At 33.9% G+C, this 16962-nt stretch overlaps 1 protein-coding gene and 1 pseudogene across 5 annotated transcripts in view; both read right to left on the minus strand.

The window, feature by feature from the left end:
* The window catches only part of SMC5 (structural maintenance of chromosomes 5), a 77260-nt gene that overhangs the window by 28925 nt on the left and 31373 nt on the right, over positions 1-16962 (minus strand). For all 5 annotated transcript variants that reach the window (XR_015555425.1, XR_015555424.1, XM_014795432.2 and 2 more), the window contains 5 exons: positions 14757-15012; positions 10456-10610; positions 6509-6622; positions 1700-1794; positions 897-1029 (listed from right to left, as the gene is read on the minus strand). Coding sequence is in view for 3 of the 5 variants with exons in the window: in XM_014795432.2 (XP_014650918.1) it covers positions 897-1029; positions 1700-1794; positions 6509-6622; positions 10456-10610; positions 14757-15012 (753 nt within the window). In the remaining 2 variants the exon portion in view is untranslated. The remainder of the gene's footprint in view (positions 1-896; positions 1030-1699; positions 1795-6508; positions 6623-10455; positions 10611-14756; positions 15013-16962) is intronic.
* LOC147914375 (ferritin heavy chain pseudogene) lies at positions 6671-8734 on the minus strand (annotated as a pseudogene).

Below are 16962 nucleotides of genomic sequence, written 5' to 3' on the forward strand. Positions count from 1 at the left end.
GACACAGGCAACTTACTATAATTAGCTTGTTTTTGCAAAATGGGTTGGTAATGAACCATTTCTATCTTCTGTTAATGAAGTATATTAGAGCCCCCAAATTACAAATGAATTACCCTAGGGATACCTGTACACAGGTTGCTAAAAATTTAAAAAACTTTTTCTAGTATTCAATATTATAAGTAGCAGTTGGGTCTGTAATTGGGTCCTAGATGCTTACAAGCAATATGAATACGGCAACTTGGTGTTATGGAAAAACCTGTTTTAGAAGAGCTTTCTTCCCTGTTTCTGCTTTTGCTAAAAGCAACGAATATGGTTTGGAGTCTTGGAGATTACTTGTAAGGAGAAGAAAACTCCAAGCAGCATTAGCAGAATATAGGAACTAAGAATTTATGTAGCTGTACTAGCCAGGAAATGAGATCCTATTAAGGGTGGTCATTCATACATGAGATAATGTTAAATGAAAGCTTTAAGAGAGGGCTTACCAAATCAGTTCTATACCCTAGCCTACCATCTTAAAGTATAATTTGTCTGAAAGATAATCTAGAATACAAGAATTTAAATGATCAACCCATTAACACAATGTTTGAACAGAGGATTGTCAAGCAAGGTAGAACAATGCCAGGTATCTCTTTTCAGGCTTTAACCTTATTCAACCACCCTACAGGTACTAAGTATTCATTTACTCTAAGTAAGCACTTATCACTCCTTTCATAAAATATTAGTCAACAGTCTCTGCTTCATGTCATATTAAAAATGTAAAATACAAAGATAATTTCTGTGTGGTTAAAAACAACAGAATGATACACTTCTTAACATTTCTCACAATTTTTCCCTGACTTGAAGCTAGGAAGTTTTAACAGAAGTACGTTTTTGGTATTAATTCAGTACCCTCTTACCCGTTCAATTCTTTCTCTGGTCCTCTCAGTTCCTACAGGAACTTCATGAATATGATACTGGTAGCAAAGGTAACTCATGACAGGATTGGGTGCATCAAATAACTCTCTCAAATAAGAGAAAAATCCATATTGTCTGAAAGGAAAAGCACCTATTATATTTTTCCTCTTAAAATATCATTTAAAAAAATGATAGTTGACAAGTGGCCAATAAACAATAAATAAAATATAAATTATTTAATAATGGTACAGAAAGTCTTTTTTCTTCATATGTTTTAAAATCACTTAATATTAAGTGATTAACATTGAGATTTATTTGTCAGAAAAGCTTAAAATTAATATATTTATGACTGCAAACTATTAATCTGTTGCTTTGTTGTTTCTTCCATTGCTTTTATATTTAGAATGTTTACTTCATCCAGAGTTAAGATATTTACTTACAGCTATTTTATAATTGCAATTTTTACATTTAGTCCGTTGGGAAATTATTTTTGCATTACGAAGTGATGATTTATCATTTTACCTTCCCAATAACTAACAAACTATTTTAGTATCTCTTGTATTAAATATACCAATATCGTTCCACTGATTTGAAACATCACCATCATATAATAACTATACCATGGTCTGTTCCTGGGCCTAGATTTTTCCTTATTTTAGACTGAAGTAGAGATCCTAAAAGGGAATAATATAGCTTATACCAAACATATTTATGTGACAGAGATAATTAAAACATATTTAAGAGATAAATGATTATTCAATATTCAAAGTAACAGGTTAGTTCTAATAATATTTTCAAGACTTACTTTAGTTCATTCAGAGATACTGAAGGTGCTTTGTCGGCACAGGAATGCTCAGGAGCCATAACAGCATTTACTCTTAATTTTTTATTGTCACGAACCTGAATATAAGGGAAAAATTATTTTAACGACCATATACTATCAGTCAAAATGATTTTTAAAGTTATCATATTCCTACTGGCATTCATGAGATGATCAGAAATTTGAACATTTACTGGATATTTTAATGGCATGTACTTACAAGAAAAATTGTTAGTGTGATAATGATATTGTAGTTGTGTCTTTATATTGCAATTATGTATTTTTACAAAAAGAGTACATTTCTTTTATTATTTTCAGTGATAAATTCTATCAAAGTTGACGAAGCAGTAATACCAAAACTCTTTCAGAAAACAGGAGGAAGGGATATTTCCCAAGTCATTTTATGATTTCAGCATAATCCTAATACCAAAACCTGACAAAAACATTACAATATCCCTCATGGACATATACGCAAAAATCCTTAACAAAATATTAGTAAAAAGAATCCAGCAAGATATAAACTGTATACATGACCAAGCAGAGTTTACCCCAGGAATTCAAGATTGATGTAATATTTGAATCAACCAATCTAATTTATTGTATTAACTGAATAAAGTACAAAAGCCATATGATCATCTCGCATGCAGGAAAAATATCTGACAAAATTCAACAGCCATTCATGATAAAAATTGTCAGTAAACTAAGAATAGAAGGAAACCTCTTCAACTTGATAAAGGGTACCTATGATAAATGTACAGCAGACATAATACTTAATGGTGAAACATTAAGTGCTCTCCCCCTAAGACTGGGAATGTGTCTTATCTTACCACTTCTCTTCAACAATGTCCTGGAGGTACTTCACTGTAGTGAAGCACAATAAAGAGGTAAAAGACGGAAAAGAAACAAGTAAAAAGATCTGTTTACAAAGATATGACTTTCTACAAACAAAATCCCATGGAATCTACAAAGTAACTACAGTCACGCACCGCATAACAACATTTTGGTCAACAACAGACCACATACACGATGGTGGTCCCCTAAGATTAGTACCATATAGCCTAGGTGTGTAGTAGGCTATACTATCTAGGTTTGTGTAAGTACATTCTACAATGTGTACACAATGATGAAATCACCTAATGATGCATTTCTCAAAACATGTCCCCATCATTAAGCAACACTTGACTGTACTAGATTTCAATAAGTGAATTCAACAGTGTCACAGGATATGAGGTCAACGCAAAAAAATCAACTGTATGTCTATGCACTAGCAATGAACAACTGGAAAATGAATTTCAGAAATCCATTTACGACAGTGTCAACAAAACGTAAAATACTTAAGAACACATTAACAAAAGATGAGCAAGACTTATACACTGAAAAGGACAAAACAATGCTGAGAGAAATTAATAGAGACATGATGGGATGGTGGAATGGAAGAATTTCATCGTGGCACGAATTAGCAATTCTGAAATTACTTTCACAGCATTCTAGACTTAAATGAGTAAATATATTGATGATAAGGGGGGGGTTATGTTTTTCACTGCTACAGAAGGAAATTACAAATATGCAAAGGAGAAAGACTAGAAGGTACCCTATTGTGTTGGATTGTAACTGGAAGTATCAGTGTGAACTCACGGTGCACTCTTGCTCTCTAGATAATAAAGACATAAATATAGATGTAAGAGTTAGCGCGTGAGGGCTTAGAAGCAATGAGACATTAGCACCAATGGTCACACCTGTTACCTAGATTTTGTTTTCTAAAAGGAACTAGGGTTCTTTGGGAAAAAAGCTAATTGTAAGGACCAGAGTGTTCAAGATGAGTCAACATCTTGCTCTGCCAAAAAGTATGCAGTGCTCAAAATATGATGGCAAAATATCAACAGGACACAGGAGTCAACTTGAAGAAGGTCTCACTGGCCAAATCTGGGCCAATTTGAGCATTAAAATAAATAATAATAGTAATGGATTATAATCCCTATAAAAAAAATAAAATTCCATGAATCAACAAATAAAGAAAGAAAAAGCTCTTCTTTCTAGCAGAATGCCAACTAATAAATATAGAAGAAATGATTGAGTTAGAACCATTAATGGTTCCTAAACCTACTAGGTAGTTTCATGAGGAACAGGATATTTTCAAAGTCTGTAAGTATTTCAATACACACAAATACAAGGAGCAAAACAGTTGTGCTATAATGCTTGTTTTGAAGACAAATTTGTTCCAAGCAAGTGATATATTAGCGGACAATTTAAGCATTATGTGAATTTCACATTTGCTTATGCGCAATTACATCCACAAGAAACACAAGGTTTTCTCTAGGTGAATGTAGAAAACTGCACCCAATTGAACTGAGCTGTATAGGAATACATATAACCTGTGTGCAAATACAGGCGCACACACACCCCTCTCAAACATCTACTAGCTGCCTCAGTTTACCACATGTTATGAGCCACACTCAATCACATTTGGTGTTACAACTTTCCATCAGATTTCAGACAGTGCTTTGTAATTGCTTTACCCACTATACAATTCACAAACTGAACCCTTCCAATGCCTACTTCCACAAGCCAACTTCAATCTTTTTAAAAACAAAGCACCATATTTATTGTATTTGTGTATTTAACAATTGAACATGTGTAAAAATGTGCTACTATTTTTCCCCCATAGGCCCTGTGGGTTTTTACTGCACAATTTTGCATAGCATAGTGATTTTTAGGAATGTATATACTGAGTTATAGCAAAACTGTACTTCACAATGGAGAAATAAAGCAAATGGGGCAAAATGTAAATAAGTAGTGAATCTAGGTAAAAGGTATAGAGAAGTTACATGTATGTCTCTTGCAACTTTTCTGCAAGTTTGAAGTTACATCAAAAGAAGTTATTAAAAAAATAAAGGAGCGAAGATACAGATGAAACAATATTGGCCCTGAGTCAATATATCAATGATACTAGTATGTAGGGTTAATTTAAGTTTTTAAAATCTATTGTTTTAATGGTTACACTAAATAAAACTGAATTACACAATGAGAAAGTAATTTCCCTTTCAATATTTCTAATCATACCAAGGAGTAAGTTGCACTATGCTATCAGCATGTCCTTAACTCCTTATGTCTTTATTGTTATGCAAATTATGTCCCCTCCCATGGTAGTGATATTATACTTCCTCTTAGAATATTTTGTTTAAGTAACAAAAAGTGAACTGATTTAAAGAAAAATATTAAATAATAGTACCCAGATATGGCAAAAATTGTGTGGTAGTGCATGGTAGTATGCAGAAATGGCAACAACTGAAGATGGTTTGTAAGTTACTGAAAGACGGGAAATGGTATTCTAGTAGATACAATTACAAGAGGCAGTTGTATATGACAAATTTCATAATTTAAATACACAAAAAGTCACACACGTAAGAGGACGTTCTGGTCCTACTGATGAGAAGCTATGGAAAATTAATTGTTATAGCACAATAAAAAATATAGGTCAAATTTTTAGGAACCTATGTCATATCAATATATGGTTCAAATTCTCAGCACAAAGGAAGCATGAGTTTTTGCGGCAAATCAAGGCACTCGGTGCAGGCAAAACTGGCCATTTGCAAAACAGAAATCATCTACTTACACCTGACTGAACGCCCTTCACAGTGTGCCATGTCTCACAGACTTGTAATCTAAGAAACCTACTTCTTCAAGGAGCTCTGACACCAGATCAATAACTCACTGGTTAGACTTAAATGGTTCTAACACCCACAAATGTTGAACTGTTTGGAGTCAATTTTATAATTTTATACATCCAACCTTTTTATCCAGTCACTTTATATTCACATTGCCTGCCAACTCCCAAACCAGGAGGGCAATATGGTAAAAGACAAAGAAAGCAAGGATTCTTCCCAATCGCCTGTGTACCAGAGAAACAGGACCACTTGAGCTAATTCAGGGTCCTGTCCTCACTTAGACTTACTAGCAGAGATTTAAATAAAACAATACCAAATCTAAACCTAATCTTTATGGAGCTTTTGAAGAAGTAGAAGGCACATGCAAAAGGAAAAAGAAATCTTACTGACAATAATAACATATACGTCTAATAATATGTATTATATAGACATATAACAACAAGCAGTGTCCTAAATATCTTTTCATTTATTAACTGATTTAATCGTCAAACCATCTTTGGAAGTAGATAATACTACCTCCATTTCACAGAGGAGGAAATTAAGGCACAAAACATTTAGGCAACTTGCTCAAGTTAGCAGCAAAGTCAGATTTCAAATCCTGGCAGCCTATCTATAGAGTCTATGCTCTTAACGACTAAGCCATGAAGCCTTTCAGGGGCTTAGATTCTTGGTCGGTGGTGTTCTTCTAGCCAGATATAGGATTCTCATTCTTTTTAAAGAGATTTTATTTATATTAATAAGTAAAAACATCATATTGATTTATCCTCCAAAGAAAAACTGAGTTCATTCCAACACATTTCCAAAAAGGATGTCCAAGACCAAAGGCTCATCACTATGATGTTTCTTTCTCTGGCAACAATGTGACAGAATTACTCTTCATATTAATTCCAAACGATAATTTCAAAATGTTACAGATGGAATTATGGGCTGTTTTTCCTCTTATAAAACCAATTCATCCCTCAATAATGGCATAGATAGGAAAGAAATTGGCAAAATTAAATGATTTTACACAAGAGTTACTGCTAGTAAAATTACTCATTATCATTTTTTGCTCTAGTTTGAAGTTAAAAACTCAAGCACTGGAAGATAAGTGTTAAGTGAGTCAAAGTATTATGTGGTTAGTACTTGCCTCTTTGAGAAAAACCTCCATATCTTCTTGACTTTCAAATACAAAAGCTCTCAAGTCATTTGATGAAATATGATTTTCAACATATTTGGCATTTTTATTATCTTTCATATTGATCTAAATAAAACAAAAAGAAAATATAAGTTGATTTTCATAAAACCCAAACTGATTACTAGAACATAATTATACTACACACTTAGATTTATTTAATTAAATTTAATACTTGAGAAAAAGGAAGACAAAAAAAGAACAACTTGGAGGCCAGCCCGGTGGCATAGCAGTAAAAGTTCGAGTGCTCTGCTTCGGCAGCCTGGGGTTCACAGGTTCGGATCCCGGGCACAGACTGACGCACCACTTGTCAAGCCATGCTGAGGCAGCGTCCCATATATAGTAGAGGAAGATGGGCACGGATGTTAGCCCAGGGCCAATCTTCCTCAGCAAAAACAGGAGGATTAGCAATGGATGTGGGCTCAGGGTTGGTCTTCCTCAAAAAAAAAAAAAAACCTTGGTATTGAAGAGTCAACATTTTAAAACATCCGTTTATTACCCAGAAGCATCCAAAACATAGTAAAACAAAAGCGAAGACTTGAATAGCACCTGGTGCATAACGATTTTGATACTAGCTAAGAAATAACTTAAGTTCCCTTCTGGTCAACTCACTGAAAACATCTGAAATAGGCTTAGATTCGAACCTAAGAACATAAACATTTCTCATCTGTCCCCAAACATTTAATATTTTTCTTCTTAATCTTCAAGAGGAATTGTTACTATACATGGCAATAACTGATCAGTATAAAAACACAAAGAACTGAGCAAAACTTTATAAAACTAATGAAAAAACCTGCTACAGATTAATTGTAACTAATAGTGTTTTCAAGAGAAACCCTAGGTTTGCACCACTAGAACATAAACTTAATGATTTATTTTTAAATTATTAACTAATTAGACATTTCTGCATGTGAGGCTCAATGCTATGGAAGATACTGATAGGTCAAGAAAACAAACTGTTTCAAGAGGAGTACAATCTATTATTTATTGCAGATGATAAGTATGTCGAAAAGCAGAGCACGTTAAAGTTCCTCAACAGAGGTATACAAAAAATGCTATCTATGGAATTTTAGAAGAGAGAAAGATTACTTCCAGCAGATGGAAATTAGCTTTCTTGACAATATAAAGATTTCTGAAAGAGAAGGTATTTATGTATTATATATCTAAAATGCAGCATACTAGTTAAGAGCTGGGGCTCTGGGGTTAGACAGATGTTGCTTCAAATCCCACATCTGACCTTGATCAAGTATTACTTAAATCTCTGAAAGCTTCAGTTACCTTCATCCATAAAATGGGTATAGTAAAACAGTCTATATTTCATAGGACTAAATGTGGATTAAAGGAGATAATAAAAGAATTAGTACAGTGCTTGTCATATAAATGTTGGCCAATATTACTCTCTACTTTAAATTTCAGAAAATCAGTGTAGAAAAAGGGGAAAACTAATACACAAGCAAACAAAAAAATTAAAGCCACATAAAATACCAACACTCGGACATAAACACTATAGACATTTAGTGTCTACTGTTTCATAAATTTTTTTTTTGATACCAAATTACTTTATTGGGAAGGAATGGTACAAAAGAAAGAAAAATGTAAGTGGGTGTTTGCTACAACTTAGAGAAAAGGTAAAGTAACCCCAATATGACCATATGAATTCACCTTTTTTATAGCTATGGATAAGCCAGACTAGGACTTAGCTCTCATTATCACTCTCCCCCAGGCTGTACTTATCAAAGATATTCTGACGTGTCAGATTCTGGGGTCCCCATCTTGTATAAGTTGGTTACATGGCCACTCAATTCTTTGATGAATTTCACTTGCTCATTTAGGTAATGAGAATCAAGGAAGTCATACAAGTAGGGGTCATTTTTGTCACTGGTCAGTTTGTGCATTTCCAGTAGTGACCAATTCACACTTCTTTTCAAGTGCAATGCAGACTCTATTGCGTTTGTGGTCTGGTGTTCTGATATTCTGAAGAAAGATCTGGCCACCTTATTGGTTCTGCAGCTTCATGAGCTTCTGAGCGTGCTCTTTCTCCTTATGAGACTGGTGAAGAAACTTTGGCAAAGTTCTTCAAAGCCACATCTTCACAAGGTAGTAAGACATAAACAGGTAGACATAGGAGGTGTAGCACTCCAAGATGATCTGGTGGTTGATGGCAGACTCCTGTTTCACAATTTTTTAAAATGAAATCTTTCTATACATCCTATCCTGTAACCTGTTTTATAATTCAATAACATGTCATAAATGTCCTTTTTTATGAGTAAAGACAGACCTACAGCAACATTTTTAATGACTGCATAGTATTCCATTAAAGGGACACAGGATAATTTCCATAACCAATCAATATCTTTTGAAATTTTGTTCTTTGCCCCACCATTCTGCTATTATAAACACTACTGTGAGGAGTATAACTGTAAATAAATATTTGCACACTTCTCTAACTCTAGACTGGAATTGTTAGAACTAACTCATGCAAATAGATTGCTGACAAGTTATATGACTAAAATTTTAAGTTTATATATTACTAACTTGCCTTTGGAAGTGGTAGCATTTCAACTAGATCTTGAAGAGTTAGATAAGTGTGTGGGGTAAGTTGGAAGGAGGTGGTAGGAAAAGTGAAAGGTTATTCCAGGAAGGGTAAAAAAAAAGCAGAGTATAGATATCTCTTTATCTCAACGATTTAAAGGTAATTTAAAATGTAAATATATGCCAGCTACTAATCCCACTTAGTGATAGGCTACTATTAAGAAATCAAGTGACAAGAGAATGACAAATCTAATAAAGTTCTGAAGTATTATTTTGAGGTTGTCATTTTAATAAAAACCTGTTGACAATTATACTTGCATTATAACTTATTATACTAATGGTCACAATATTTTTTCTTATATTTCTTTCAATCCTTACCAGTTAATCAAAACAATAATGTTTGCCTCTGAAATAGATATTCCTTTCTTGATCTGGCAAAAATATTCTAATAATACATACCCGAGCAAGAAGAGAATACAGTATTATGCACATTAATTTTGCTAATATAACATAAGATATAATAAAAGACAAAGAACTATATGAAATGATTTTGAATAAAGTATAACACAAACATGAGTTACAGAAAATAGAACTTTTCATCATGAATCCTGCAAGTGATTCTTTCTATAGTGATTTCTTTTCTAAAGTAAAAAAATTATCAAGCAAAAACAATCTTTACATCATTTTGGAGTAAGTTTTAAGTTTATATTATACATGTATATCTAAATATATCATTACCCAAGAATGTGGTTTTTACTTTTTCATCCCTTTCTGTGGTCAAATTTATGATTTTAAATATTTTAGATGGAAATCTTCCTGGTAAATCCATGGCCACACCTCATTAAATGATTTACTAAATATAGCTTACCCTATTCTTGATGACCCATGATCATCAATAGAGCTATCAAACGGTTATGAGGTCAAGAAACTGCTGGTTTCATTCTCAGAATCCTCAGAATGCTCTACTTTTGTAGCAGGTGATTTTCTTGTCTATCCTCTGTCAGGTGCTCCATATCAACATATTTATTTACAGCCATTTTCTACCCCTTTGGCAGTGTTTGCCCTATTGCTTGCTACAACCTAAGAACAGCAATTGCCAGAAGGAACCAGCTAACCAAGCTAATTTTATACATGATTCTCAGTCAAAAAGCTGCCAGCTTCATACTCCTTTCTAGAAAAAGCTCACAGGTTTATTGATCAAGGACGCTTTAAAAAGCTCATGTATGGATTCAGCAGGTTACCAGACGCCATAAGTTTGACAATAGAAAACCAGGGTATTAATAAGACTAAGAATTTTTGAAACAATAAAAATCTACAATGATTACAATAATAAAACTAACAGATGCTACAAAGATGAACAAATTTCTTACCGTGAGCATTATGGGCTCACAGACTCTTTGTTTAAATTTGTCTCTGTTATTTCTTAGCCATAAAACAGCATCATATGTGTCACGGTATCTCTGTCTCAGCTTATCTTCTTTTTGATTCATAAGATTGTCAAAACGTACAATATGCTCCTCCACATCTAAAATTGGAAAATAAAACAAAGTACTGTTTCTCTGAAAACTTTAATTAGTGAAATAATCTACTAATAACACAAAAGAATATCTTAGATTTAAAAGCTACAAACGCCACTCAGCAGGTACCCAGCATAGTGAAAAAAACCCACTCTGGACAAATCATTCTCAAATTTTCAAACACCTGGGATAAAAGATCTTTAAGCAATCAAAAACAAATAGGTCACTCATCACATTGAACACCTTAAAGTTACAGTACATTACTTGTCAATTATATCTCAATAAAGCTAGAATAAATAAGTAATGTCAAAAATAAACAGGTCACATACAAAAGAATGAGAAAACACTAGATTTCCTACGAGAAGACAATCACAATAGGCCTTCAAAATTCTGAGAGAAAAATTACTTTCAACCTAGAACTGTACATACAACAACACTGAGAAAAGGGAATAATGAAATACAGATATTTTCAGGAATGCAAAGACTCTGCAATTAATTCCCCAATATCTCTTCTCAGGAGATTACCTGAAGAGGTACTCTAACAAAATAAGGAAATAATGTAAGAAAAACGAAGACATGGAATTCAGGAATAGCTTTATCCAACACAGAAAAGGTGTGAGACAAACCCCAGATGACAGCCATGCAGTAGGCCTTGAGAACAATCAGTTTGGATGGAAGGAGGGGGTGGAAGGCTCCAAAACAAGAGAATGACTGATAAGATAAGGTTTTGGTTTTTTTTCAATTTAAGGAAATGCTAAAGCAAATGGTGTTTTTAAAAAAAAGGCAAATCAAAACCTTTAAAAAAGCTATCACTGAAAGAAAATTAGGTCATAACGCACTATTCGGCTCTGCTGTGTTAAGTTGCACTGTTGTAATAACATAAATAATCCTTAATATTTCTAGCTTTTAAAATTAACCTATAAACAGAGCACATAAAAATTAATTATGGTTCTCAGTAAAATGTTTTCAGCCTTGAAAATACGAAAACCAGGGTAGACACTATAGAATTTAGAATGTGAGAAGGAATAAAGGCCATATATGACAAACCCACAGCTAATATCATCCTCAATGGTGAAAAACTGAAAGCTATCCCTCTAAGAACAGGAACCAGACAAGGATGCCCACTATCACCACTACTATTTAACATAGTACTGGAAGTCCTAGCCAAAGCAATCAGGCAAGAAAAAGAAATAAAAGGGATCCAAATTAGAAATGAAGACGTGAAACTCTCACTATTTGCAGATGACATGATTTTATATATAGAAAACCCTAAAGAATTCACCAGAAAACTTTTAGAAGTAATAAACGAATATGGTAAAGTTGCAGGATACAAAATCAACATACAAAAATCAGTTGCATTTCTATACACTAACAACGAAGTAGCAGAAAGAGAAATTAAGAATACAATCCCATTTACAATTGCAACAAAAAGAATAAAATACCTAGGAATAAACTTAACCAAAGAGGTGAAAGATCTGTACACCGAAAACTATAAAACATTGCTGAAAGAAATTGAAGAAGACACAAAGAAATGGAAAGATACTCCGTGCTGTTGGATTGGAAGAATTAACATAGTTAAGATGTCCATACTTCCTAAAGCAATCTATAGGTTCAATGCAATCCCTAACAAAGTTCCAACAACATTTTTCACAGAAATAGAACAAAGAATCCTAAAATTTATATGGAACAACAAAAGACCCTGAATAGCTAAAGGAATCCTGAGAAAAAAGAACAAAGCTGGAGGTATCACACTCCCCGATTTCAAAATATACTACAAAGCTATAGTAACCAAAACAGCATGGTACTGGCACAGAAACAGACACACAGATCAATGGAATAGAATCGAAAGCCCAGAAATAAACCCACACATCTATGGACAGCTGATCTTCGACAAAGGAGCCAAGAACATACAATGGAGAAAAGCAAGTCTCTTCAACAAATGGTGCTGGGAAAACTGGATAGCCACATGCAAAAAAATGAAAGTAGATCCTTACCTTACACCATACACAAAAATTAACTCCAAATGGATTAAAGACTTGAATGTAAGACCTGAAACTATGAAACTTCTAGAAGAAAACATAGGCAGTACGCTCTTCGACATCGGTCTTAGCAACATATTTTCAAGCACCATGTCTGACCGGGCAAGAGAAACAATAGAAAAAATAAACAAATGGGACTACATCAAACTAAAAACCTTCTGCACAGCAAAGGAAACCATCAACAAGACGAAAAGACAACCTAACAAATGGGAGAAGATATTTGCAAACCATATATCTGATAAGGGGTTAATCTCCAAAATATATAAAGAACTCATGCATCTCAACAACAAAAAAACTAACAACCCAATTAAAAAATGGGCAAAAAACCTGAACAGACATTTCTCCAAAGAAGATATACAGATGGCCAACAGGCACATGAAAAGATGTTCAAAATCATTAACTATCAGGGAAATGCAAATCAAAACTACAATGAGATATCACCTCACGCCCATCAGAATGGCTATAATTAACAAGACAGGAAACAACATGTGTTGGAGAGGATGTGGAGAGAAGGGAACTCTCATACACTGCTGGTGGGAGTGCAAGCTGGTGCAGCCACTATGGAAAATAGTATGGAGATTCCTCAAAAAATCAAGGATAGAACTACCATATGATCCAGCTATTCCACTCCTGGGTATTTATCCAAAGAACTTGAAAACACCAATGCATAAAGATACATGCACCCCTGTGTTCATTGCGGCGTTATTCACAATAGCCAAGACTTGGAAGCAACCTAAGTGCCCATCAAGGGACGAATGGATAAAGAAGATGTGGTATATATACACAATGGAATACTACTCAGCCATAAGAAACGATGAAATCCAGCCATTTGTGACAACATAGATGGACATTGAGGGTATTATGCAAAGTGAAATAAGTCAGAGGGAGAAGGTCAAATATCGTATGATTTCCTTCATTAAGTAGTAGATAATAACAACAATGAACAAACACATGGAGACAAAGATTGGATTGGTGGTTACCAGAGGGGAAGGGGGGAGGGAGGACGGCGAAAGGGATAATTCGGGACATGTGTGTGGTGATGGGTTGTAATTAGTATTTGGGTGGTGAACATGATGTAATCTATGCAGAAATAGAAGTATAATGATGTACACCTGAAATTTATACAATGTTATAAACCAATGTTACTGCAATAAACAAAAAAAAAAAACAAAAACAAACAAACAAAAAAAGAATGTGAGAAGGGAGGAAAGTAAAAAGAAAGGATGGGAGACTAGTGTTTTTAGCTTACAAAGTGTGCAGTCAAGCAATACTGACAATTGTTAAATGACGAAAATAGATATAAGAATAGTACTTATAATAAATCAATATTAATAAATGTTAATGATTAATAACCAATGTTAATATAATAATCCCATTTGAGGAATTACAATAAAAGGGAGAGGTGTTATGAGCTGAAATCTATATCTAAAGTAACAAAAATATCAAAAGGTAATATCTAAAGTTGATTAATCAAGCCATGGTGAAATAAGAATATGATGAAGATATATGAAGGACTATTTGAAAAAACTGCTGAAACAGTTAAAAGTGCTTACTCTTAAGAGTGAGTCTGGAAGTTGGAAAGGGTTGGGCCATCCTTCTGTTTTTTTTTTTTTTTTACCATACACACCTAGTACTTTGATAAACACATAAAAAAATGGGTTCTTTTCTTTACTGATCTTAGTCATATACTGAGCAGACAGAAATATAAGATCTCCTCTATCTGAATAACGTGGTCTACGGGAAAGAAAAGCAAAGATGAAATTGGACAGGTTTCACAGAGCAAAGCTAAAGGAAGGTCATAAAGGTTATAAATAAAGAACTTAAACTTGATTTAAAAAATAATAGTGAGTGACTTCGTAAAGAAAATAAAGCAAAGCATTTTTAGAGAATTAAATCAACTGCCATAATCTGACATAAGACAACGGCCAGCCAAAGGCAAATCATGGTACACGACAGATGTGGCTAATTAAGGCACTACGTTGGAAGAACTGAGCTGAGCTTCCTCAACTTGAACATTCAGAGACATGACATCAGGGGAAGAAGAAAGCCCATCATGCCCATGGATATATCTCCATTTTATAAACATCTCTTCACCCTAAGTTTAATAAAACTTACTCTTTTTCTCCTTCTCTAGAGTTTCCTTCTCTCTTCGCATATCAATTATCTCGCCTTCACATAATGCCTTTTCATCTTGAATTTGTCTCAGATCACTTGTAATGGCATCAATCTGGGGTTGAAGATTCTCACAGTTTTCTGTGTTCTTCAGTTCATTCTGCAAATCTTCTATCATTTTGCGCGTATTACTTATTCTCCGCTGTCGGTCATGCTCTTCATTTTGTTTTACTGCTAAAGCCTGCTGAAGTTCCTCAATCTAATAAAACAAAAGTAAGTTAGCACTGGAAATTGTCTTTTCTCTTGGTTTATAAGTAATACAGTTTTATAGTAATATAGCTTTAAAAATGCAAACAATCTAAGAACATGGCTGTATTCCTCACTAACAGCTATCTTGCTAGAATTAGACTGTTACTCCTACCAGACTACCTGTATCTCTGTTTTATTTGTTCTCTAATAAATCCCAAGTACCTAAAGCAGTACTTAGCACATAGTTAGTAGTCATTAAATATTTGCTAAATAAACAAGATATTTATAAAGCCAATCAGCAGATTTCTAAATATTTATAGGAAGTAAATATATACTATACACCATAATACTGAAATTAAGACAGTCACATGGTATATGATAGACTTTCAATACAGTAGTAATAATAGAAATGATGATGAAGATTATGTCACCTATTAATTTTAAACCAAAATAAACTGTTATTTTTTCAACAAAATTATTTTCTACTAATACTTCAAAGTAATATTGTGAGATTTTAATCCTCAATCTGTATGTTTAGATTTGTTCACTTACATTCAGGGTAAATTATTCAAAACAACCCAGATCATATAAGTTGCCAGTGGAATTTTTATTAAAACCATACACAGTCTACCTAAGACAGAGTTAAGATTTTCTTTAAGACACACACATACACAAATATACACTCATACACCCAATTTATATTTTACAAAAATAGAACTTTATATTAAACTAGATAAGGTTAACATCACATAATTTGCTTATTATACGGGCTTGCTTTCTTTCCAAGTCCCATTTACTCCCTCCCTTACTCTTAAGAATAAGCACTTTTAACTATTTCAGCAGTTTTTTCAAATAGTCCTTCATATATCTTCATCACATTCTTATTTCACCATGGCTTGATTAATCAATTTTAGACATCATCTTCTGATATTTTTGTTACTTTAGTGGTAGAAATGAAGGGGATGATGGATTGTGGAAAGGTAACAGGGTCAATGGTTTGGATCTCAGGTGCAGACCTATGCACCACTCATCAAGCCATGCCATGGCAGCATCCCATACACAAAATAGAGGAAGATGGGCAGTGATGTTAGCTCAAGGCTAATCTTCCTCAGCAAAAAGAGAAAGATTGGCAACAGATGTTAGCTCAGGGCCAATCTTCCTCACCAAAAGTAACAACATATTTATTATAAAAAATATGGAAAATACAGAAACTTATAACAAATAAAAATCACCTACAATCTTAATGTTCTTTAACATTTACATTTTAATGCCTACCTATATCTTTCTATCTATAGAACATATGTTTTACTAAATGACATCACTAAAAATGTATTGAGAGAAGTTTTTCATTATTCCCTATGTCCTTGCAAAACAAAAATTGAATACCTGCATAATGTCCTGTTACATGGATATACAAGTGTATTCTACCCCTTTTGTTGGAAATTTGGGTTAGTATCAATTTTTCCTTTCTAAAAATTTAGCTTTGACCGTGTCAAGATAATGAACTGAACATAAGCCAAAATTCCCTCTCTGATACCAAACAGGTAAAAGTGAGAGAAAAAATTAAGACACATACATCTGTGATTAAAAATTAACAATTTTTGGGGCCGGCCCGGTGGCACAGTGGTTAAGTTCGTGCACTCCGCTTTAGCAGCCCGAGGTTCACAGGTTCAGATCCCAGGTGCAGACCTACGTACTGCTCATCAAGCCATGCTGTGGAGGCATCCCATATACAAAATAGAGGAAGATGGGCACAGATGTTAGCTCAGGGCTAATCTTCCTCAGCAAAAAGAGGAAGACTGGCAACAGATGTTAGCTCAAGGCCGATCTTCCTCACCACAAAAAAAAAAAAAAACAGAAAAAAGAAAATTAACAATTTTCAATGGGCCTAAAAGAAGGAAGCAGACAAGAAGGCACAGTGTTCAGCCAGGAAACCCATAAAGTCCAAGGCATTCAGGAG

This window comes from Ceratotherium simum, chromosome 20 (genome assembly GCF_057802395.1).
Source record: "Ceratotherium simum simum isolate JZ-2026a chromosome 20, ASM5780239v1, whole genome shotgun sequence".
NCBI classification, from domain to species: Eukaryota; Metazoa; Chordata; class Mammalia; order Perissodactyla; family Rhinocerotidae; genus Ceratotherium; species Ceratotherium simum.